General features: G+C 36.9%; 1 protein-coding gene across 2 annotated transcripts; it reads left to right on the forward strand.

Moving 5' to 3' along the window:
* The first annotated feature begins 3,482 nt into the window (after positions 1 to 3,482).
* Bka (FCF1 rRNA-processing protein Bka) lies at positions 3,483 to 23,273 on the forward strand. Of its 2 annotated transcripts, none has more exons than XM_083133618.1 (7): positions 3,483 to 3,623; positions 13,442 to 13,518; positions 15,192 to 15,263; positions 16,191 to 16,339; positions 18,387 to 18,547; positions 21,183 to 21,277; positions 23,079 to 23,273. In XM_083133618.1, exons 1-7 carry the CDS (start codon positions 3,621 to 3,623, stop codon positions 23,125 to 23,127), a joined length of 606 nt encoding a protein of 201 aa, XP_082989744.1. In that variant the 5' UTR covers positions 3,483 to 3,620; the 3' UTR covers positions 23,128 to 23,273. The 2 variants fall into 2 exon arrangements, with proteins under 2 accessions (XP_082989744.1, XP_082989743.1); XM_083133617.1 differs by lacking the exon at positions 3,483 to 3,623 and adding an exon at positions 3,633 to 3,771.
* The last annotated feature ends 1,390 nt before the right edge of the window (positions 23,274 to 24,663 follow it).

Consider the following 24,663-nt stretch of genomic DNA (forward strand, 5'->3'; position numbering starts at 1 on the left):
CCTTGCCCCTACCACGTAGTTCTCGAAATATTATATGAGTCATTGCTACCAATGAAAAACAGTAATTTCACAATAACCAGTAGCACCAACCCCTAACCCAGGGCGCGCCAATGTAGGTTGATTCAGGATTTCGAAGTCTACACGTATCAGTCTGAACCCAATTTCGGTAGTGTCCTGTGCCCTCCGAGTTCGACTGACGGACGTTCTGGCGATTTGGTCGTCACATTGCATCACGAAAATCGTCAGTGGGCTGGTGGAGTATGATGTGCAGTATGAACTGAAATGGCCGACGAAATGTTATATTGTGAAAAACATAAGGTTCGTTTAACCTTTTACTGGACATTTTTATTGGAGATGGTGATAGGGGTGGGTTAATGCGATTTTGAAATATTTGTATTATTTGTGCATATTTTAAAATTATGACAGTTCTTGCTCGGTGTGTTTCTAAGGGCCGGTTTTTCAAAGTCTGGTCAACTTTCTGGTTAGCCAACCACCAGTTGGAGTTCATCTCCACTCTTAACCAACACCGGTTTTTTTCAATGCGAAAATAACCAGAGGTTCGGAGACCTTAGGTTGGGCACGGAACAACTGTACTGTATGTTGGTAATGCTGATGCGAGGAATTCGATCCAACTGCCATCTAGATTTCTAAATTCAAATCAAATTTCGCCTGGTGTGAAAAGGTAGAACTACAATAGGGCACTTGCTGTTGTTGAAATTCATTGTTTACATTGCAAATACAGAACCTAACGTGCATGCACTACTACAAAAAATACGTATAAGGGGAAAACAATTACTACACATTTGGCTATTGCCCTAAAACAGATGGACTTCACAAAACACAAAATAGTAAAATGTAGTACAAATAAAGTATTCTTTCATACAGGACGAAAGATGGAAATAATTACTATCTAGCCCACGTAATTAGGAATACCTATGTGTTGAGATTTTGAACGTATCTTTTGACTAGAAGTTAATACCCCGCTTTGTAAATATTTTTTATCCCCGGAAAAAGTAACGTGCCAAAAATTAAATAATTTTATTGAACATTCATACTTTATAGACAACTTTTGCACCGTAGCTCTACCCGACGATATAATAACAATTTTTAATTCATATTTTAGAATTGCGCAAAATAAAATATAGAATCAATGTCAAAATCGTGGTAAATGAAGGATGACAAAAAGAATGTCAGCAGCAGGACTTGAACTCACGACATAAAACAGAACAAGCGCTCCAAGCTACCACCCTCATCCACTTCACCAACTTGCCACCTCCCGATTTCCTTACTTTCCCATGTCATACCGTCAGAGATGTACAAATCAAAGTTTGGCGACCATTTGTTTAGTTTTCCTGTTACTGCGCACTTCATTTGAACTTTACCAAGCGCAACAAATTTATTTTTACACCAATGTAGCTATTTATTGAATTATTTCTCGTTCAATGTGCCTGAGAAACTGTCTGGTGAAGATCTACCTTCCAATGAGGCAGCCATGTTTGTTCGGAAACTAGCAGTCATCTCGCTGACCACCAGATGAAGCACGGATCAAGTTCAGTGCCACTTAACCTCCACTTGAGCAGTTGACCGCTGATGAAAAACCCAAAATTACAGTAACCTCTAGTTATTTGCCTAACCCGAACTTTGATCTCACATTGAAAAACCGGCCCTCAATGTATACGTTAGTAAACCAAATTAATACACTTTAAAATGTCCATTTTTCTCCACCTAAAGAACGGAAGAAGTAAAATATAAACCAGTGCACGGCACTACACTTCTACTTTTGGTGAATACAACCGAAAAGAACTAAATGATTTGGTTCTATTTGGTGGTAGGTGAAACACGCTTGTGCGAGCACGCAAATGTGACCGCTAGGGGTGTGCGGGACAGAATTTTTGGGGTCGGGACGAGATCGGGAAGAGATTTCTTTTAAATCCCGACATTCGGGAAGGGAGAAATTCACAAATTCCCGACAAACTCGGAAATTTTCGGACGGGAAATGTTCGAAATTTCCCGAAGCTCTGGAAATCTCGAATTCTACACGTAATTTTCACCTTAAGTGATTGTTTTTGCATTTCTGGTACAAAAACTAACAATTTCCGATAAGTTCCAGATATTTACAATGCAGAAAACGTCTAGAATTAACGACTTTTTAAAATAACCATTAGGTATTTCCTGACTGCTCGGGATCCCGAAAAGTCGGGAAGACACTTCCCGAAGTCGGGATCAGAGGACGGGCAATGTCTGCTGCCACGTTCTTTTTCTGCTGGAACCTCAAAAAAGATGCGCGTGGCAGCAGACTCGGTCTTTGTCTTATCGTGATTCCATCATGTTATGTATGCAAATACGTCTGTAACACATACTGTGAAGTTGTAGCGATTACTTTCACAAAAATGTTTGGCAGTGTCTGCTGCCACGTTCTTTTTCTGCTGGAACCTCAAAAAAGATACGCGTGGCAGTAGACTCGGTCTTTGTTTTATCGTGATTTCATCATGCTATGTATGCAATTACGTCTGTAACACATACTGTAAAGTTGTAGCGATTACTTTCACAAAAATGTTTTAAGATTAGGTCCCTCAGCATTCTTCTAATAATAAACCTATATGCTCTCGTAGTTAGGTTAAGTTCTATTAGCATTAAAATAATATCGCTAAATGCTTTCTAAAGAAAAAGGTTCTAAATTACCTGTACATTCATTCCCACTAATCATAAACTTGTATTTCTCTCGTCTTAATCTGTTCTTAAGATTTGTAACATTCTCTTAGCAGACGAATTTCGTGGCAGCAGCAAATTTGATGCTTGTTCTTGCTGCTGACACGTGCGTGGCAGCAGACTCGGCCAAAATATTTTAAGATTATGTCCCTTAGCATTCTTCTAATAATAAACCTAAATGTTCTCGTAGTTAGGTTAGGTTCTGTTAGCATTAAAATAATATCGCTAAATGCTTTCTAAAGAAAAAGGTTCTAAATTACCTGTACATTCATTCCCACTAATCATAAACTTGCATTTCTCTCGTCTCAATCTGTTCTTAAGATTTGTAACATCCTCTTAGCAGACGAATTACGTGGCAGGAGCAAATTTGAAGCTTATTCTTACTGCTGACACGTGCGTGGCAGCAGACTCGGCCCTTTTTTTTTTTTTTGGTAATGTCTGCTGCCACGTTATTTTTCTGCTGGAACCTCAAAAAAGATGCGCGTGGCAGTAGACTTGGTCTTTGTTTTATCGTGATTTCATCATGCTATGTATGCAATTACGTCTGTAACACATACTGTGAAGTTGTAGAGATTACTTTCACAAAAATGTTTTGAGATTTTTTTCCCGATCCTGGTCCTGACTTTTCGGGATCCCGCACACCCCTAGTGACCGCCCTCCCTTATTTACAGGCTGTTGTTCTCCCGTATACGACAGCGTAAAAGTTCGGCCGAAGTAGGACCCAACATGACCACGGTAGAGGATCATAACGAAGAAGAAGAGTGTGTGAGACATTGAACTGTGGTGACAAGACAGTTCGTGTGCCGTAGTCTGTGGATACCTGCTAACATGTGTGTTATGAGGAATATATTCAACTGGCAACCCTGTTTGCTGTTTTTTCGATAAACGTACAGGATTTAGTTTTGCACAACATGGTAAGCAATATTTTATGCAAATAGAATTGTTTATTTCATCCTCAATATGGTGTACTTTTTACATTAATCTTGGTGTGGAAATTGTTCAGTGTCTCAGGGCGCGGCAATTACAGATAGCCAATATATTTGATCCCAAATCATGACTTGTGTAAGTAAGAAAGGAAAGGAACTATCCTTCTCAGTAATTAGTCGTATCGGTACTACTTTACTATACCGGAGACACCTATCAATGATTTATTTCGCAATTTTTTACATTGCTAACGTACTATTCTGCATTGCGGAACATTTCTTTAGGTGAAATAATGAAGGAGCGAATTTACAATATAGAGAAAGTCTCCAATTTTCTTAATTTTTGGTTTAGTAACTAATTTTGGCCTCCTAATCACGAATGTGTTATTAAAAATCGGCGGCGAAGTCGGAAATTTGAAGAAAAAAAATATTTTTTTTCCAATTTTTATGAAGGTTTATATCTGTAGTTTTACGAACGAAATTTTATAAGTTTTACAAACGAAATGTTATAACTATGCTTGCCTAACCTAACTTAACCTAACCTAACCTTCCATGAATGGTTTTTGGGCAAATAATCACTTTGAATACGGAATTCGTGGTTTTGTAGTACGTAAATGACGAACAATGTTTCAAAAAACACGCCATTTTTCCTAAAATCAACGGTGGAGTATTTGCGTATTTTTACAAACCAAATATTATAACTATGCTTGCCTAACATAACTAAAGCTAACCTAACATTACCTGAAATGGTTATCCGTGAATGATTTGTGGACTAATGATCACTTTCAATAAGAAATTTATAGTTTTGCAGCACGTAACTGACCAACAATGTTTCATCAATACAGGAGACGCCATACTTTCCTGAAATCAACGTTAAAGCACTGTTGCCAAACTTACCTGTAGTTGTCCGTATATGCTAAATTGAACGAAAGGAGTGCTAATGGAACCTAACCTAACAGGCCTAACCTAACCTAGTAGGCATACCTCGTTCCCGTGATGGTTCGTGGGGCTATGTCACGTTAATAATTTTCTCTCCCGCCTAAATTATCACTTCAACGACCAATGCTCTGAACAGTGTGGCAACGCTGTAGACGGCGCAAGGAATTTCGAACGTCATTTGTTCTGACATGGAAGATGGTGCCCGTGTTTCTTTATGGATAACTATCGCGGTAAATAACAACGTTATTTTACAACTTCTACAAATAAATCTACAATTTTAACACGCGACCACCGTCTCGTAACTCGAGATACGTCTCTAGGAGTGCATAAGAAGTAAGTATAAGAAGTATGAAGTGAATTAGAGACTTTCTTTATATTGTACATTCTAGCCTTCCTTATTTCCCACAAACCATCCACGGGTAGCCCCAAAAACCATTGACGTTAGCCCAAAAATTCATGATAGCCCCACTAACCATCACGGGGACGAGGTATGTCTACTAGGTTAGGTTAGGTTCCATTAGCACTCCTTTCGTTCAATTTAGCATATACGGACAAGATCGGTATTTCTCGATGAAAGAAATTACACGGAATTCTTTTAATTTTAACCTTCCACGTTCTGCATTCCACTTCTTTCTTCAAAATTCCGTGTTGAATTACAAATTCCACGGCATCTTCCACACCCGGCAACAACTTCACGACACACCTCGACACGTCATCTTGTAAAAGCAGCAATAGAGCGTATTGTGCTCTCGTGAAGAAAGCAAATGGTGGCAGCAGCAATAGCGCGTCGGAAATAGATTTTCGTAGAAAACCACATGCATTCACATTAAAATGGATCAAAACTATATTCCCGAACATCAACAACGCTACAGAAAATGATTTGCGTAAGTACTTTCTCCTGTAAATTTGAAGAAATCCGTCTCCGGTATAGTAAAGTGTTACCCTAAAATCATACCTTCAGAAGTAATCATGGTGCACACTCATTTTTAACATGGTTAAATTTCTATTCATGTCTTCACATATTACTTCTGAGGCTTAGTGATTACTTATTGAGTGTTAGTGAGAGGCATTTGTTCTTTCCATGTGTTTCAATATGTATATCTTGTTGCGAGGGCCCATTTGTTTACTGTTGCTACTACGTCACTTGACCAGGGTTATTAAAGGTCCAGGAGCAACTTAAAAATTACTTTACAAAAAGGATGCTCACTTCCCATGCCATAATTGACAAGCGACTGTAAGTATTTCAGATTAGTGGGAATTAATGTAGAAGTAAATCGGAATGTTAGTAGGATGCATTTAGGGACTTTATTTTAAGGCCGCAACTATTTTCACAAGTGGTGAGAAAAGCATAACGACTATTTTCACTAGGTGGTGAGAATAGCATAAGGGCTATTTTCACCAGGTGCGGAGAACAACTTATCATTATTTTCACCAATTACCTGATCATAATTTGTATTTTATCATATTTTATTACATTGATTGGTAGTATTGGGGTCTTCCTGATGGCGTAGTGGTAATGTCTTCACCTTGTAATCAAGGGGTTCCGGGTTCGTTACCTGGTGGAGGCAAAATGTGGTTCGGATCCCATTTTAAAATGTAGGTCCAGTCCCAATTAGCATAACTGCGCATAGAGTGAACTTAAAACCTCATTGACAGTATTACCTAAGTTACTGCTAAGGAGTTATTTTAAATTAAAAATTGGTGCAACTGCTAATGTCACCATATAGTGAGAATAGCAGAATGTGCTAAGACCAGAAATTGCATGATCTGGTGTTGGGAAGCTTTTACAGAGATTATTTTAGGCCGCAACTCTTTTCACCAGCTGGTGAGAATAGCATAAGAGCTATTTTCACCAGGTGGTGAAAATAACATATAAGGCTATTTTCACCAGGTGCTGGGAACAGCTTATAGGGCTATTTTTACCAGCAAAAGTAATTACCTGACCATAGCATTGTGTTTGGCACAAGTTCCTTTTGTTTTATTGTGATTTCATCATGCTACAAATTCAATTTTTATATGGTGTGATTTACGTCTGTTAACACATACTGCGGAGTTTTAGCGATTACTTAAGATTTTGTTTAATGTATGCTTTCATAATTATGTTGGGCAGGCCAGATTTGGTTCTCTTTACATTAAAATAAAGTCCCTAAATTCATTCTACTAAACTTCCGATTTACTTCTACACTAATTCCCACTGGTCTACTATACTTACAGTCGCTTGACAATGGAAAATGCATTGTCCATGGGAAGCATGCATGCTTGCCTAAGGTAATTTTTAAGTTGTTTTTTTCAACATAAATATCTTTATTTTGAAATCCAAACAGTGCTCATTACATTAACCCTTAACTGGTGAGGTGGGGTTTGAGCTACCCCACGAATATTTTGAAGTGGCTGTACTTACATATTAATCACGTCTGATATCTGGAATGCTGAGTGCCTTTCAGTCAATTCTCAAGCAGCTGTGCGCAGATGAGGTTGTGTTGACCTGTGTAAAAAGTCCAGTGAAATATTGTTGCATATACAGAGTGGGGTAGACTAAACCCCACTTCACCACTTAAGTGACATTTTTTGTACAATTTAAACTGCATGAGAAATGCATCAATATAATCTGATTGTAGAATATTTTTATTATTCTTTATATCTATGTCCAAACAATTAGTATTTTGTAAGAATTTGGGTGTTTTCCTTCTTTATAGGCTGCAAAAATTACAAAATGTGAAGGTGTACATTTTTTGCTTTTCATCTTGCATTTAGAAAGAAAATGGCATTTATGTGTATTTTCTGTAATCTTTTGTCTAATAAGTGATGAAGTTATGTTAAAATCAACTTCATTCATTATTTAATTTTTTGAAATATATTCACAACCATTCCTTTGTGAGAACTTTTTTTTTTTTTTTTTTTTTTGTTCGGGGTTGGTATCACCGCCAGTTACGTCCCAAAAAATCCACTTCACCAGCTAAGGGGTAAGGAAGGTTCAAATGTCGTGTGATTATGATTGCCAAAATTCTACGATAATTAGTCTTCCTGCTAGGAGAATTTGAAAAAATAATCATATAAACCAACTGTTACCCACATTGTAATCAAGGAGTCCCAAGTTCGATACCCAGTGGAGGCACATTGTGGTTCAGAACCCATTTTAAAAGATCCAGTCCCGATTAGCCTAACTGTGCATAAAGTGGACTTAAAATCAGGGTTGTTTAAGGTCCAGGTACCAATAAATTCTATTGTGTTTCGCTGCAGGACCGGAACCTTGCGTATTGCTACATTGAAAAAGGGTTCCTGGACCGTATTATAATTGTTCCTGAAAAAAAGTTTCCTGGACCGTATTTAAATTGATCCGAAAAAAGGTTCCTGGACCTAATTGAAATGCTTTAAATATGAAAATGTTATACACTGTCTAGAACTCATTTACGTTTGCTGATTTTCTCTCCCAGTCCGGAATTGAATTTATTTACAATTGCAGACCATGCTTGACCGATTAAAGTTGCCTTCTAAAAATGTCCGCAAGTACGTTTTACATTGTAATGTCACGCTGCTGTTATAGAAAGCGTAGCACAGGAAATAAATAATAATGCTGTTGTTCTCTCGTGGGCCGGGTTCAAAAACTCCCTTGTCGAAGAGTTACTGCACATAACGCAATGGACTATATTAGCCTGGCGTCACGTTGAGCTCAAACAAACCCAGTACGTGTTGCTCCGACATCCGATCCAGGAACTGCAGCCATTAGGAGCTGTCCAGCAGATATCACAACAGGGACAGGTAGTGTTGCCAGAGGTGTTGCTGCAACCAAGTGAAGGACAACGGGCGAGAGAATGGGGCTTGTACCTTAGAATCTCAAGGCATCCAGCACCTGGATTATTCTTTCATCTCACAGGTGGATAATTATTTATCGTCATGTCCGTAATTGATCCAAGTTGCGTATTGTTTCATTTCGATATGGAACTTGAACCCTATTTAAACTGATTCGGAAAAAAAGGTTCCTGGACTGTATTGAAATTGAACCTGGAATAAAGGTTCCCGGACCGAATTTAAATTGGTTCGAAAAAAATTCCCGGATTGTATTTAAATTCATCTGGAAAAAAGGTTCCTTGACCGTATTTACAGGGTGACAATTAATGAACTATATGAAATAAAACTGTCATAATTTCTGAACGGTTCGTGTGATGACGTCCAAACTGCGTGGCTGGCCACAGGGCATGATGGGAATTCGTATGCGTATGCAACGTGTTGATGTCGGCCATTTGCAAGTGAAAATGTCCTGGAGGAGTATTTTGGGGACCGCATTCTGGCTCTGGGGTACCCAGAGGCCACTGGAAGGGGGCCATGTTAAGGACAAGGTGTACAGAAATAACCCCAAAACCATTGCCGAGCTGAAAACTGCCATTCCGGAGGTCATCGATGTTTCGACACTTCAGCGGGTCATGCAGAATTTTGCTGTTCGTCTGCCCCACATCATCGCCAGAGATGGCAGACATATCGAACATGTCATAACCTAAATCCGAATGTCTGTAGTGCCGTTTACATGTGCAATACAGTTTTGTGTACTACGTGGTTTGTCACTAATTTCCGTTTTATTTCATATAGTTCATTAATTGTCACCGTGTAAATTGATTCAGAAAAATGTTTCTTGGACCCTATTAAAATTCATTCAGAAAAAAAAACCCTGCTTAAAATCTCGTTGGCAGTAGTACTTAAGTTACTGTTAAGGAGTTAATTTAAATTAAAAATTGGTGTAACTACTACAGTTACCAAGTAGTGAGAATATGTGTTTGTCCCTTCATATATATCATCTTATCACCATTCATCTTCATCTTCGCAATTAGCCAAAAGCGGCAGAAACGTGAAGTAAAATAAACCATTCACAAAACAACACAAGTTCAGAATAAAGAAAAAAGTCAATTGAAATGACCCCAGGTTTTCCCATGGGGTCTATCCCAGATTTTTGATCCACTATAACATTTACACCAAGCAAAGAAAATATCTAATGATGTAATGTTTTACATACATTGAAACACAGTTAAAATTGATAACATTATTGGAATGGTTTGTGTTGCAACGATATTTAGGAGCAAGTGCAGTCTGTCTTTAGTGTCTGCAATCCACTCAATGATATTCACGAACTGAGTCATGTGACTATTGCAGAAGCAAACGGTTGGTCCAGAACTGCCTACTCGTAGGTGATAAATTGTTGCATCAACCTCCGTGGTGGTTAGTAATGTGCGCTAGGATGTCAGGGGTCCCGGGTTCGAATTATGACCTGGGTGCGTGTGTTCTCTGTGCATATCCCTTCATCAATATCTTCATTGTTGCAATTAGGCAAAAGTGTCAGAGAAGCAATGCTAATTATCAAATCAAATCAGGATTAACTGCTGCAGGGATAAGGGAGGGGAAGATAACTGACCTGGGTCGAAAATGACCCTGTGGGCAATAAATGAGCTATCACCCTTGTCACAAAAAGACCAGAGTTGTATTGTCACCTGTTAGATATTAATTATAACCTTTTTATAACATAAACTGAAGCATGGCGTAACCAGACCCTTAGCTAGAGGTGGGCCCCCTAAGAGCCTGCTTTGCCTCCCCTGTTAAAAATACAGAACACATTCCTACCTGAAATTCTCACTAATCTTTACACAATTATATGTGTTACTTTAGCAACATAACAGAGACACTCACTTACTGATCTTGTGATTTCTTAGGGTGTGTGGGATTCCGTATAATGTCGTATCAGGATTGGGGGGGGGGATTCCCTTCCAGATTCAGACTTCGGAAAATGATTTCGCAATTTTCAGTATCTAAAACAGTTGTGGAATTTTGAGTAGTCTTGTACTAAAGGTGCCTAATGTGTTCAGATGTTTTTCCTTGGATGTGTTGCTTATGCTATGAAGTTTGAACTGCTTAAATTTTTGTTTCCCAAGTCTACCTTTTGGTAATAGTGATTCATGTGGTAGAGAGAGGGAGTGGATATTTGATTTTTGTTACTTAGCGTTTCTGCCACTTCTAGCTAATCGCGACAATGAGTGTTGACGTGAAATTGATGAAGAGACACTCATAAACAGTGCCACAACCACAGGGGGCAGGAGGCATTGTCCTTGACCTTGGAGGGAAGTCCATTCTAGGGGAAGTAAAAAAACAAGACTAGGAGAATCTAAGAATAGCAGGACAATTGGATACTCATGATGGGATTAGTTTTTACGTGTTCCTTGCATTTTTCTTCCAGAGAGCCAAGGGCACTTTCAAGGAACAATTGCCCCTCTCGATATCAAATTTTATACAAATAAAAATATTTCGTAGAATTTTCTTGCTCGCTTCGCTTGCAATGTCTGCTCTTATAGTCCAAGTTCATAGCCATAGCTATGGGGCAACGGGAGTTGGCCCTGGGAGCCAAATGATCCATTTGGGGGAAAATATGTTAAAGAGAATGCCATGGCACCCCGTAAAATTGTTTGCACCCTATTAAAACAATTTCTTTCTATGAATTATTAATGATGACAATGTAATCCAAGAAGTCATTGATCAATCAAGGGATTCCTATTTGTTTTTCAGGTGTTAAAACATGTATTTCAACTAAAATATAATACAATTCACACATTTTGCAAAATGGTTAATGTAACCAGTAGGCAAACATTGTCTGTAGTGATGCAAGAGTATCCCCTTTGAAGCAAATAGAATCCGTGGTGGACTAAGGGACCCATGTTTTAATGTTTTAGCAAGTACAAAAAATGTGTTACAAATTTTTACACAATTCATCAAAGTGTATATATTATGTAACCATTATTATTTAATTAATTCAATTTTTCTTGCATAACACATCACAATGGTGGTGTTGGATTTTCATTAAAAATTTTTGCATACTGGAAACTAGAGGGAATCATTATGAAGCATGATTTATAAAGGGTTCCCTTAACCAGTTCTGCAGAGAGGGCCAAAGCTGTTGGTACATATTAATCATCTATTAACATTATCGACCTGTAAATATCAAGTAGATACAGTCCCTATTAGCCTATTCATGTTATACTTTATATTCTTTGGCAATCTGGAAAGGTCATTATCGAAATATTGCTATTTGATGTTGCTCGAAGTTTATTTTGTTCATTGGAGTTTCAAGATATCATCCTTTTTCTGTTGCTTATCTTGTTTGGGGAAGGTGCAAGTGCCTCTGTGTACCCTGCTATATCTGCCAATGCGACACAATATATTAAAAATTTGCCCCTCCCCCTACAAAGAATTCCTGGCTACTGGCCTTGCCGTAAGCACATAAAACTTCCTTTCCAATACATTTCTTACTCTTCTGTAAGCCATAAGGAACAAAACCAATATTTTTTTAATAATAATATAGTCTTTATTGAGAGGGTGTTTTTCCATATAACAGTCCATAATACATAATTTTACACAGAGTTGGCAACATCGTAATAACATAATAAATAGTACCACATAAAACCACTCATTATTTCACTATAACACATCTCCATGAGTTGAAAACATTCATAATCTTCATAAACCATGTAAACAACATAATTGTGCAAAATTTTGCACTTTATAGTGGGGTTACAGAGGTCAAGGGTACCAATAACTTTTGAGTAATGTGATGGATGACCTTAATTTTGTTTTTGCACCTCAGAACAATTGGTTTCAGTCCCAATAAATCTGTTTTATTGTTATTAGTGTTTCTTTTTTTAATTTCCATGTACTAATGACACCGATGAGGAAGAAATATGTTCCATTATCTTGCTTCTTCCCATGCATAGAATGCAGGTTTATCTTAATCGTCAGGAAAGTGATATAGAAAGTATTTTCAAAACTATTAAAAATGACAGTTGATGTGTACATATTTATTGCATTTGTACACTTAGCTAAAAATTTGTATGCACTCTTCTTTTTTTTTTAATTACAGAATTTCAGAATTTAATGCAAACTTTTTTGCCTTTTTACGAGGGCTATTCAACTTCCGATTGGCTCGTAAAAAGCAATGCATAACCGCAGCGACATGGAGCTTGCGCAGTAGCCAGCAGTAATGTGTAATTGCACTCCACAGGCAACCACAGTCCATTTGCTTCAACAGTGCCTGAGTAGGAACTGACGAACATGGATGCTCGTATTACTGGTCCTGCTAGTTGTGAGGTTAATGGCGTGATTTGATTCCTTCAAGCAGAAGGAGTCAACGCAGCCGAAATTCATCGTCGATTGTGTCCTGGAAATTCCTCTGAGAGTTGTGAAATTGTGAAACGGCATTTTGCTCACACAATTTATTAAATTTGTCAGAGGAGTTCATCGGTCACAATTGAAGGTCTTCCTTGACTTCCCTCACCTCTTGTGCACAACTGCACACCCAGCCTTAAATTTCCTGCACTAGTCTCTCACAGCACTATCACTCATAATGCCATTGTCATAAACACGACACATTCAACAATGAATTTCGGCTGCATTGACTCCTTGCAGAAGAAAATGAATCACACCATTCACCACACACAACTGGCGGGAGCAGTAATACGAACGTCCATGTTCGTTGGTTCCTACTCAGGCACTGTTGAAGCAAACTGACTGTGCTTGTGTGTGGAGTGCAATTACACATCACTGCTGGCTACTGCACATGTACCATGTCGCTGCAGTTATGTGTTGCTTTTTACAAGCCAATCGGAAGTTTATTTCTGAATAGCCCTCGTACGTGTGAACTTTTCAGGTTCTGCATGAATCTATTGGCTAATGGGTAAAAGAGGTGGTGTGGCTTTTGTTCAATTTCAACAAGCGACCTTTTGCTTTGCAGCATATTGAACTAACCATTTCTCTATTAATTGTGTGCACACAGAATGTGCTAGTATTGAACCTTGTGCATTTGTGGAGTGAGGGGGACTATACATTTCTTCTTTTTTCAGGGGAAGGCAAAGGCAAGGAAGTCAAAACAAAGGTTTTGCCAAATGAAGAAAATGATAAGTTTACGTGATGACAGAATGTAAGTGCTATTTAGTATTATTAGTATTTTCTTTTGCATGATTCCATTTTTATTCTAAACTAATGTACAGAAGTAAGGAAAGTGCTTTTTAAGAGCGTACATGAATGAATATCATCAGTACAATCTGAATTTGGTTTCAAATTGAAATGGATCATGTACATTTTTTAATGTTCAGAGTAGACTTCCCAAAAAAATGATGTCTTACCTTGCTCCAGTGTAGTAATGCATGCAGTCAAAACATGATAGGTTTACTTTTAAAATATAGAACTGAAGAGTATATCTTTTACATTGAGACTTTTGTAGACTATAAAGCCTGTTTTACATTGGGAGAGTAGGGTCAAGCCAGCTACTCTCCCTATGTTAACAACCGGGGAGAGTACTGGAGCCAGTACTCGCTCCAGTAGTCAGGACAGTCGAGTGGCTGTCCACGGAGGACAGCGTCTCGACCGAGTTGCTTCCTCTCGCATCAATTTTCATAGATTTTTTCACTCATGTAAATTCGACAGACCACTTGGTCAATGTAAACGCTTTCTGAGGATCTTGTGTGTTGTGTGAGTGTCCAATGTCCATGTAATTTGTGTCGATTATAGGAACAAACAAAATGAACTACGGGCGTATGATGCTTCAAGTGTAGGAGATGAGACCTGATGTACTTGGCATAGGAGAAGTAAAATTAAAAATAAGTAATTTACATTGTACACAACCAAGAACAACCGAAAATAGGAAAAATAAGGAAATTGGTTTTTATTTCCAGACATGTCCCCATGCATTATTGTATTCATTTCTCGTGAAAAAAAAGTGTGTAAACCATTTCAGAACTTCTTTTTTTTAAATTGACAACGACATCGATGGGTTCATTCTGTGAAAAGAGCACCAAACAGCTGCAGCTACTATCCCACTTTGCTGGAGTCTAGTAAAACGTGTGTAAACAGCTACTCGCCATAGAAGCAGACAGGCCAGTAACTCTGCTGCTCACTCGACCAATGTCATCCAGCCTTAAGGAATGGAAGAGCACAATCTATTGGGCTACACAAGAGCTCATTTTTTTCACTTTCATTGTAAAATTTAATACTTGAATAAATTTTATATATTTGCTTGAATATTGAAATTATTCCAGTTTTATAGTATTTGAGTAGTATTTTCACGAAAACCATCTCTAGTGGTTAGAAGAGCAACATGGACGGGCACATTTGTTAATTACTTTTAATTATATTCTATGGATGTAAGGTGTAATTTCAACTGATGCTGCTGAAGTATGAATACAAAATTTACTGAAAAAATTACTCCGTAAATTTGATATAAAATGCGGATCTTCCTCAAGGCATAGTGGTAATTCTGTTGCACAAAATCAAGAGATCCTAGGTTTGCTCCCCAATGGAGCCGTAGTGATTCAAATCCCACTTTTAAACTGTAGATCTGATTTATGTCTAAATATTTACACATAATACGCCAAACGTTTATTCTCTGAATGAGTTGAATGTCCAGAAATTTCCTCTCAAAACAAAATATATAAATACCTTTATATTCATAAAAAGAAATAATAAAGTAGCTAATTTGTGCATTCAGTTTAAGCCCTGATAAAATTATTAGCAATATTTCTGATTCACAGAGATGCCTGTAATTTGTGTTATCTAAATAAATTGTTTGAAGTAATCAATTATTTACTTTTACAGCAAAGAAAAGGACAGAGAGCCTCCACGCAAGACAAAACCACCAGATCCACATGAAATAAAGGTCCGAGAATTGTGAGTATTTTATTTTTTCTCGTACTTTTATTTCTGTAAGACCATTGACGATACAGCTTACTTTGCAAGAGACCAAAAATTGTTTTAAAATGTGGTATTTTGTGAAAGTAATTTTAACTTTTGATTTTTTTAATAAGCAATCACAGTCACAAACCAACATGTCCAGCTATCCTATTCGCTCATTGTGCATTGCTTTCTGGTCCCAAGTCACAACGTTTAACATATACTTGTGTTTACTTTATATTTTCTTTCTGTTTTTAGTTATTTTATGTTGGTCTTCTGCCTCTTGTTTTGTTTAGTTTATAATTCAACAAAATATTGTCTGAAATACAAATATTACCACATTCCACTGCGTAATCATTGCAGTGCAGATTTTATGCCAAAGTTTTTGCATTAAAAAAAGGAGCTTTCTTTTTTTAAAATAAGTATTGGTGTTCCAATAATGTGCAAGATTAGGGTGTACGGAATACTCATGAATGTATGTTAAAATTGAGTAGTGCAAACCATCATTCCTTCATGGTAGTTTAGCAAACATTTATTCCATCTGAAAAAGTTAACATGTTACTTGCTGATTTGTGTATTATAGTCGACATATTTAACTGGAGAAGATTTACTACAGTGGTGCAAAGTACTGAGTTTTGATCTTCTGTTTCCGGCACTATCTTTGGTTTCATTATCTTTTGCACCAATGCTACAATTATGATATGAAAAGTTATAAACCAATTTTTGGACTGAAAAGAACTGGGTGTAGCAATTATGCAGTGAAATACAGTATATCCCAGAACAGAAATAAAACCTAGGTTTATGAGTTACTTATTATTTCACATAAACCATCTTGGAATAGTGGGTTGGTTGCATTGATGCATTTGACTACAAGAAAATATGATGTGATCTCCATAGCAGTTATGTTTTTTAATATTTCTCCAGGCCCAAAGTGTCATCGGCCATGTTCTTCCAGTACAACACCCAGTTAGGCCCTCCGTACCATGTTCTCATCGACACAAACTTCGTGAACTTCTCCATAAAGAACAAGCTGGACATCATCCAGAGCATGATGGACTGCCTCTACGCCAAGTGTAAGTGGTCTTAACAACTGTTGTGTAGCATGCGTCTGTGGGTTGATGTCAGGTTAACTCTTACTGCAATTTTTCATGTTTGCAGTTCACTTTCAGACAGACCACAACCTATGGGGCACAATTTGTAATAAAATAGTTTCAAAATAATGCCATCAGATTATGTTTGCAATGGCTATTTTCCACCAATAGCCAGACGGTTATGTGTCAAAACATTAAATTGAGAGTTATCAAATTCTTGGTTTAATAGTTGGATAACAATTGTTCATATTTTTTTTTTCTTTAGCACTTTGGATTCAAGATTCTGGCATCAAATGAAGGCTTTGGGGCATATTAACTAATTTATATTAGATTCATTGTGTTTCTGTCTACACAAAAATGAAATTAGTTGTTATTATTTATTGATGACTTTATGGTGGAAACTTGAGAGGACATTGTAGGTTGATTGATATAGATTTATACTCCAGGCTATACAGCATATTTCAAAATGATTTGAAAGATAAAAACATGTTCCATGAGCAATACATAGAGGCACATATTTTTGGTAAATAAAAAAGCAAGATTTTGGTACAAAAACTAAGTCAGTTTCGGGTTCAAGCGGTAAATAAAATAAAATTTTGCTGTTATAGCGGTGAAAAAACCGTATATATATATATAAGATTACATTTTGGTTTTAAAAATGTGAATATAATCCCAAATTTGATTTAAAAACTGCACTTACTACATAAAAGAAACATATCCCTTCTAATAGCACATTTATGTCGTTACCCGAATATTAAGTTTATTCCTGTATAAAGGGGTCCATTTTTGCTTCTCAAATATTTGCAACAGAATTAACCAATTTTCCCTGATTTGCATAACTCTCAGGATAATTTTGACTTCAGAAAGTGTCGTGTCGGTAAATAAACTCGAAATTTCGTGTTTAAGAGGCTATTTCACATTTTACAGCTCATTTTGCATCATTTCGTGACAAAACGGTGAAAAAATTGCACCTCAGACCTTTCAGAAACATGAAAAATTAACATTACAATTTGTTATTTCACATTTCGTGTTTTCGTCAAAAACGAAATATGCATGCCTCTAGCAATACATCATTATTACCAATAGAATATCCTGTCAAATATATTCAAACACATCCTTAAGTTTTTTTGTTTTTTTTTGGAATTGTCCTAGTATGCATAGTTCTAAATTCTGCCGTCAAGTGTCAGGCTAACCAGTCGTTAAAAGGCTGCTGCCAGTCGTGAGGAGAAAGCATTTTGTGAGAGTAGGTCGGTTGTGAGTGTGCAACATCAGTTTCGTACACAATTTCATGAAGGTCCACCAGCAAAGAATTCTCATTGCGATGCAAACTATTGATGACATCATGCTGAAGCTTGTCTGGATGCAGTTAGGTTACTGTATTGACATGTGCAGAGTAACGAAGGGTGCTCACATTGAGCATTTGTGATCTTAACTTCACGATAGCCATTGGCACTTAAATTTCGACTGTTACATTACATAATGTGTGAAATTGTATCTTATTTTGACAATTTATGAATAAAATGTAATGAGTTGAAATTATTCAAATCATTTTGAAACACTGTGCATGACAGCTTCAATTCATTTTCACATGACTTCGTTACTGCATGTAAAAATTCAGCCTGTTCAGAATAGTTATAAATATTGCCTGGATATTATCAAATTGTATGTTTTATTCATTAACATTATGTTAGAGCATAATGTTCTGCAATCATGCCATATCACTCAACCAGACTTTTTCTTTCAATCATAGGTTCATGCAAGATACTCAAATTAATAAATGTTGTTATTGAATCCATGGAATTCAAATTTCCACACAGAAGTAATAAAAATAGTGTATTTTGCCTAATTTTTGGTATATTTACACTCTAGGTAAGCGCAGTCCTGATTTATTTATTTATTATGTAACAAGTTTACAGTTAAACTGTGACTTTTGGTGATGAGTTCCCATTTGGAAGGAAGTTTAGGTAAAACTGCTGAAGCAATTTCTGTGATTGGTATGCATTCAGGTCTCTTGTATCGTCTCTTGCAGGCATCCCGTACATCACGGACTGCGTGATGGCTGAGCTCGAAAAGCTGGGCAGGAAGTTCAGGGTGGCCCTCAAGATAATAAAGGACCCCCGCTTCGAGAGACTGACGTGCACCCACAAGGGAACATATGCAGATGACTGCCTTGTGCAAAGGATCATGCAGGTAAGGGAATGCTCAAAACCAATCATGGATGCAAAGTGTAGTGTAGAATGATGTTACAGATGTGATTGAATAACCATTTGTACAAGGTGGTGCAAAAGACATCACCTGATTTTCTTAGCCTATAGTGTGGGTTTTAAATTAAACAAAGTACGTTTTTTTGTGTTAAACTTTTATTGGTACTTGTAAGTTTTATGTCCTCAATTTTTAAAGATAGCATCCATTAAATGACCACCATTCGAATTGATGTAAATTTGGCCTCCTCTTATTGCGTTTTCCATGGTGTTGGAAATGTGCGGGGAAATGTTTTCAATTTCATGTTGAATATTGACCTTTAGTTGCTGTAACATCTCTGGCTTATTCACATAAACCAATGACTTCAAATATTCCCAAAGGAAATAATCTGGAGCTGTCACATCAGGGGACCTGGCCGGCCATGGCAAATCACCAAAATGGGATATTACTCTTCCCGGAAAAGTGTCAAGCAAAATTGTCACAATTTTTTCACGTTCTTGGGGGTATGCTTATTCATTTTCACACACAATACATTTCATGAGTATCTTCTATTTAACTGACAAAGCACTACTGATATAAACAAGATGTCAAGATAAAGGTCAGTTCAAATAGGATGATGACTTTTGCGGCACCCTTTATATATCACTTTCAAACTACAGTTCTGCCAAGAACCTAAATGGACAGTCACTTGTTTTCTCATCTTGCTTACAATTAACTTGTCTGCTGGCACATCCATTGCACTCAAATGTGTTTGCAGAATATTGTCCCATTTTTTACATGCAACTGTAATGAACATCCTTATTTATCTTTATCTATATATATATTTAAACTGGAGAAAGATGCTTTGATGGTGCTACACATTTTAGTAATGCAGAGGCAGGATAACAGTGTAAGCAGCTGATAGCAACATGCACTCTCCCACTGCTCACATAGATTTGAAAACTCAATGACAGTGCCAAAGGACTTCCTTCTTCATGATAACAGCTGTGATGTGTTGCCCACGCAGGGCCAGTCCAGCAGTTTAACGTTTCTTAGACTCATTACATATGTACTATGGATGGGCTGATAAAATATTATAATGCTTCTTGAAGAACCTGAATAGTTGGTTCACCTTTGTGATTGTCCTTTAGTCAAATTCATTGAATCTATGCTTAAGCTGGGATTAGCCTAAATAGGTATAAAAGATTTTAGGGAGCTTTCAAACCAAAGCAACAAGCAGCATGTATCACTTGGAAGCGGACCATCAGTAATCAATGAAGTCTTTCGAACTGAAATGGTACATCAAGCTTCACATGTTGCTTACGTACTGTTCTGCCTGGCCCGTTTTCTCAATGCTGTTTGTTGTGTTGCCTCGATCTGTTGTTTGTGCATGTGTGGCAAATGCTTGCTTATAGACTGAAGGGGCCCCGTGTCGTTTGTCATTTTGGTGTGAACCCCTGTTGCCACTTATAGCATGTCACATGTCACTTTGATCTGAAATCTCCCTCAACCTCACCTTTTTAATGTAACTTCGGAGATAATAGGTGTTTGATATAGGATACAGTCTTGCAACTTGTGCTGGAAAATGCATTAGTCATTATTTAATAGGGATGGGGCAGATTAATCGGTACTCTGTTGGTATCAGCCAATATAGGCATATTGGTATATCGGTAAAATTATTGATAATTTAACAATCCGATACTTCTATAAATATAGTATTTAATGCAATATTCTGCCATTTTGTTATAATTTTTATGGATAATCTCCATACTTTTTAAAATAATAAGTACGTAAATATCTTTGGCATTGCAGTCATCTAGTAACATACATTCATTAAGATCAATGAACTATTTAGGTTCTTCAAGGACCATTTAGAATTTTATATATCGGATAAGTAGAATATTGGTTTTATCAGCATAATAAATTTTAAATCTGTACTTCATTGGTTTTTGCCAAAATTTCATATTCCTAGCTGCCATGGTAAAGTCACTATTTAACATGGAACCATTGTTGTTCAGCCTGTAGGGCATCTGACTGGGGAGATCTGAGATCTGGGTGAGTGATCTCGACTTGGAATTTTTTCAATGTCCTTGCAAGAAGTGTCTGGGATTGACCCACCCTAAAATAAATTGATAGGGGGTTAAGCCTGATCACTATTTTCCCAACAGAAATGGCTGAGGTTGTGAAAGTGTGGGGTGTAGCTTTATCACAGTGTTTAGTGTATTAAACAGAGCAGAATGTTGTTTCATGTTTACAAGAGACAACATTTCACAAATTTCTCATTTAGTACCCAGAAGCAATATTCATATTACAGTTGCTGTGTAACCAAAATATCCTGGGTTCAATCCCTGGTGGAAGCACAGTGGTTTGAATCCTACTTTATACAAATTTGTTAGCAACATATGTCCTTGCAGTCAAATATCTTAATGATAATTTCACTTAAAACAAGAAATGTGCCATTTACAATATTAAATAGTGTTGTTGGAAGATACAGTGTTTGTTTTATGATTAATTACCATGTTCATACTTGGTGCAGATGTATATTGTTGTCAGTGACATGGATTTATGAACTAAATATTGGGGGAGGGTATTTATTCATTGAATAAGGAAGTTTCCATCTTCACACTGGAATTTGTAATTGCAGCACAAGTGCTACATTGTTGCAACATGTGACAAGGACCTGAAGCGCAGAATCAGGAAGATTCCTGGAGTCCCAATCATGTACATGTCCCAGCGCAGGTAAGAAATCTTCATAGATTATTTCTAGCTTATTTTTGTTGTAGCACAAAATCTTTTCTATCAAATCATAGGCATTTTTAATATGCACATGAAACATCCGTATGTATCATCGTATGTGCTCATTTTATCAGATTAACATATTGAAATGACATTGTAGTGTTCAATTTTCATGTGGGTTTAAGAGGTGACCTTCCACTTAGTACACCCAATTGTCAAACTCACTTCCACATAGTACACCCTGGACTGCATTTTGCAGAGGAATGAGACTGGCGACCTGCACTATGGCCAGTATTATTTTGTGTGTTGTCCTGTGTCTTGTCCTTATGTGTGCTGAGTGCCTCTACAGCCTCAGCTTTTAACGAAAGTCAGAATATTTTAGTAACACGACACTGCAATTATGCTATTTTAGTTATGGTAAGGGGCTGGACCCCGTATAATGTGACGGGTGCATTTTGCTACCATGTTTTGTCACGAAATGATGCAACATGGAAAATAAACTCTTAAACACGAAATTGAGGGTCTATTTATCAATGTGACACCTAAATATCCTGTGAGTTATGCAAATCATGGAAAATTGATTAATTCTGCTGTAAATATTTGAGAAGTAAAAATGGACTCCTTTAAACAGAAATAAACTTAATACTCGGATAACTATATAAATGTGCTATAGATGTGAAATAAGTATAGTTTTGAAATCAAATTTAGGTTTTCATTCACCATTTTAACATAGAAATGCCATTTTATATACAGCTTTTGATCACGAAATATGGTAATTTATTGTGCTGAAATCTTGATCTTTTATTCACCATAAACACGTGGCTCTACGAATTACAGAAATGATCTTCTGGAAAGTAGCATCATAAACAGGTTTGACTTACAGGTTGGGGTCATTCCATGACAAATGAACCAATTTTAATATAATTGGTTGCATGACCATTTTAGAAAAAATTCATTTTTAGTACATTCGTTTGTACATGTTTCTAGATATCAAAACCAATGTTCAAAAAATTTATTGTCTTTAGTTCTCCTGGGGCAGCCATTTTTCCAACATGGTGCATGGCTTTTTTTGCTCATGTAGCACTTTTCAGAAACCTTAATATCTCAAAAACCATTAGGGCTAGAGACCTGAAGCAAAATTCATTTTGTAGCTAATGAAGTATACTTTCTATGATATTCAAGTATGTTTTGCTTAAAATTGCATCGTAAGTACGAAAATTATGGTGAAAATTGCGGTAACAATAGTTAAAAAATTGGATTTTTAAGCCTGATTTTTTCAAAGAAGGGGTTTAGTCGAAGGCTTGATTTTTTTTTTCATGTGTAGGCCTGCCAGCAGGGTGTCTGTAAGTAAAATATCAGTGCTTAGAAATGAAACCCTTTTTTACAGCTTCGGTTCAAACATGGCCGTTCATTGAATTTTGACAGTTTTCGGGGTTAAATATCTCGGATGGGTCCTCTTGAAAAATTCTGAAATTTGGCACAAAAGAAGCCCTGCGTGAACCTAACTGACAGTAAAAATCTCAACTTTTAGATTCAACTCGTTTTGGTCAATATGAGGTAACGTATGTCACCTAATTTCTGGCGTTGCAAAGTAAGGTTAAACTACATCCCATACTTAGAATAATGAAGTTTTTCTTTTTCTTTTTTAAATTTGGGAAGCCTCAGAAAATACAGGCTAAATAACATACTGTTTTTCTTTACTAAAGTTTGCTAACGATTCAAAACTAATTTTACATCTGCACATCATGCACATTTTTTCTTAAAATAGTACAAAGTTTTTTCTTTTCTTTCTTTTTTTTCACAGGTACACAATAGAGAGGATGCCAGATGCATATGGAGCCCCCAAAACGTGATGTAACTTTTGTAAGTAAATTGGTTGAAAATGCTATATGCTGTTTTCTTTTAATATGAACAATGCAAGGTTTTAAATAAAAATTTGTATCTCTATAACAACAAAGTCTAGCGTTTCAAATTATAGCTACTTTATTGTTTTATTTTATTTATCTTTTTATAGTACAGTTTAGGCTACAATCCTATGGTCGAGTAAGTCCAATTTGCAAAATGTGATCTTCATCAGGCCCCCATGTAGGCCACTTTAGAACTAGAGGGTTCAAAACAGTACCTGCATATGTGTTCCATTCTCGTGGCAAGAATGCATACTTTCCGCTGATACTTTTGGAGAAAAACGAATATTCTATTGTAAAAGCAGTGATAGGTTTTGGTGGCAAATTCAATTATTTTTTTTTGAAAGAGTTAAAAATTATATCTTTTTCTTCAGTACAGACTAGGCTATAAACCTGTGGTTGGAGAAACCTAATTTTCGTTCATGTAGAAGAAGATGAAAGTTTAAAATAAACCAACCCTTTTGGGCCCCACATAGGCAATGCTGGGACTGCAGGGTTCAAAATGATATCTGCGTATTGCCTGATGTTTGTTCCATTCTAGTGGCTAGAATTGTGCACTTGCTGCTGATCATTTGTAATGTAAAAGCTGTAATTTTTTCAGTGGAGGAATTTGCCCCACAACTCAGATATAGTGAGAATCAAATTAACCTTTTGAGTCCCAAGGCCATTTTCACAAGTAAGCCTCACGGTCCCGAGCCGATTTTGAGCAACATGCAGAGTTTCAATTAAATGAGTGTAGATCGGAGACTAATTGCCCTAGAGAGATGAGTGATATACCGTTGTACGTGGAATGAAACAGAGATTCCGACTAGATGAAATTTATGCAAATTCGGCGTATATATGGAGGGGGAAAGGGGGAGATCCCCTGAAAATACTTTTTTTTAAAAAAAATGGGGTTTTGGGCCCCCCCCCCAAAAAAAAGGATATGAGAAGTTCAAAATGCACATAGAAATTATCGCTGGCATGTAAGAAACAGAAAAATATTTGCATCATTGTCGTATTACCAATGTAACTTGAGTTGTACCCCCAAAAGGAATGGTGGGCACGCCACTCATTCATGCTTCAAAATGCAGCGGTACCTTGAAATGACTATAGCTCAGAAACTAAATGCCTTGGAAATATGGAAGATATACCGTTGTACGCAGAATGAATCACAGATTCAGACGATGCATAATTTATGCACATTCGGCGTACATGTGGAGGGGGTAAGGGGGGAAATCCCCTCCAAAATACTTTTCTTAAAAAAATGGCGTTTCCCCCGCCCCCGTGAAAAAAAATGTCAACATGCACAAAATGCAAAATTTATTCAAATTTGGCGTATATATGGAGGGGGAAGGGCGAAAACCCCCAAAAATTATTTTAAAAAATTGTTGAAATATTTGAAATTTATATTTTCCCTTGAAAAGAGATGCAAAACAAAAGTCCCTTTTCCCACCTTTTCACCTCCATTTTCATAAAGAATGAAAAATGTGCAAGAAACATTTC

This window comes from Lepisma saccharinum, chromosome 13 (genome assembly GCF_977018435.1).
Source record: "Lepisma saccharinum chromosome 13, izLepSacc3.1, whole genome shotgun sequence".
Lineage (NCBI taxonomy): Eukaryota > Metazoa > Arthropoda > Insecta > Zygentoma > Lepismatidae > Lepisma > Lepisma saccharinum.

Coding starts and splice junctions, on each gene's coding strand:
- Bka (XM_083133617.1), top strand. Junction 13,519..15,191: donor AGTTTACGTGATGACAGAAT/GTAAGTGCTATT, acceptor TTACTTTTACAG/CAAAGAAAAGGACAGAGAGC. Junction 18,548..21,182: donor TTGTGCAAAGGATCATGCAG/GTAAGGGAATGC, acceptor TTGTAATTGCAG/CACAAGTGCTACATTGTTGC.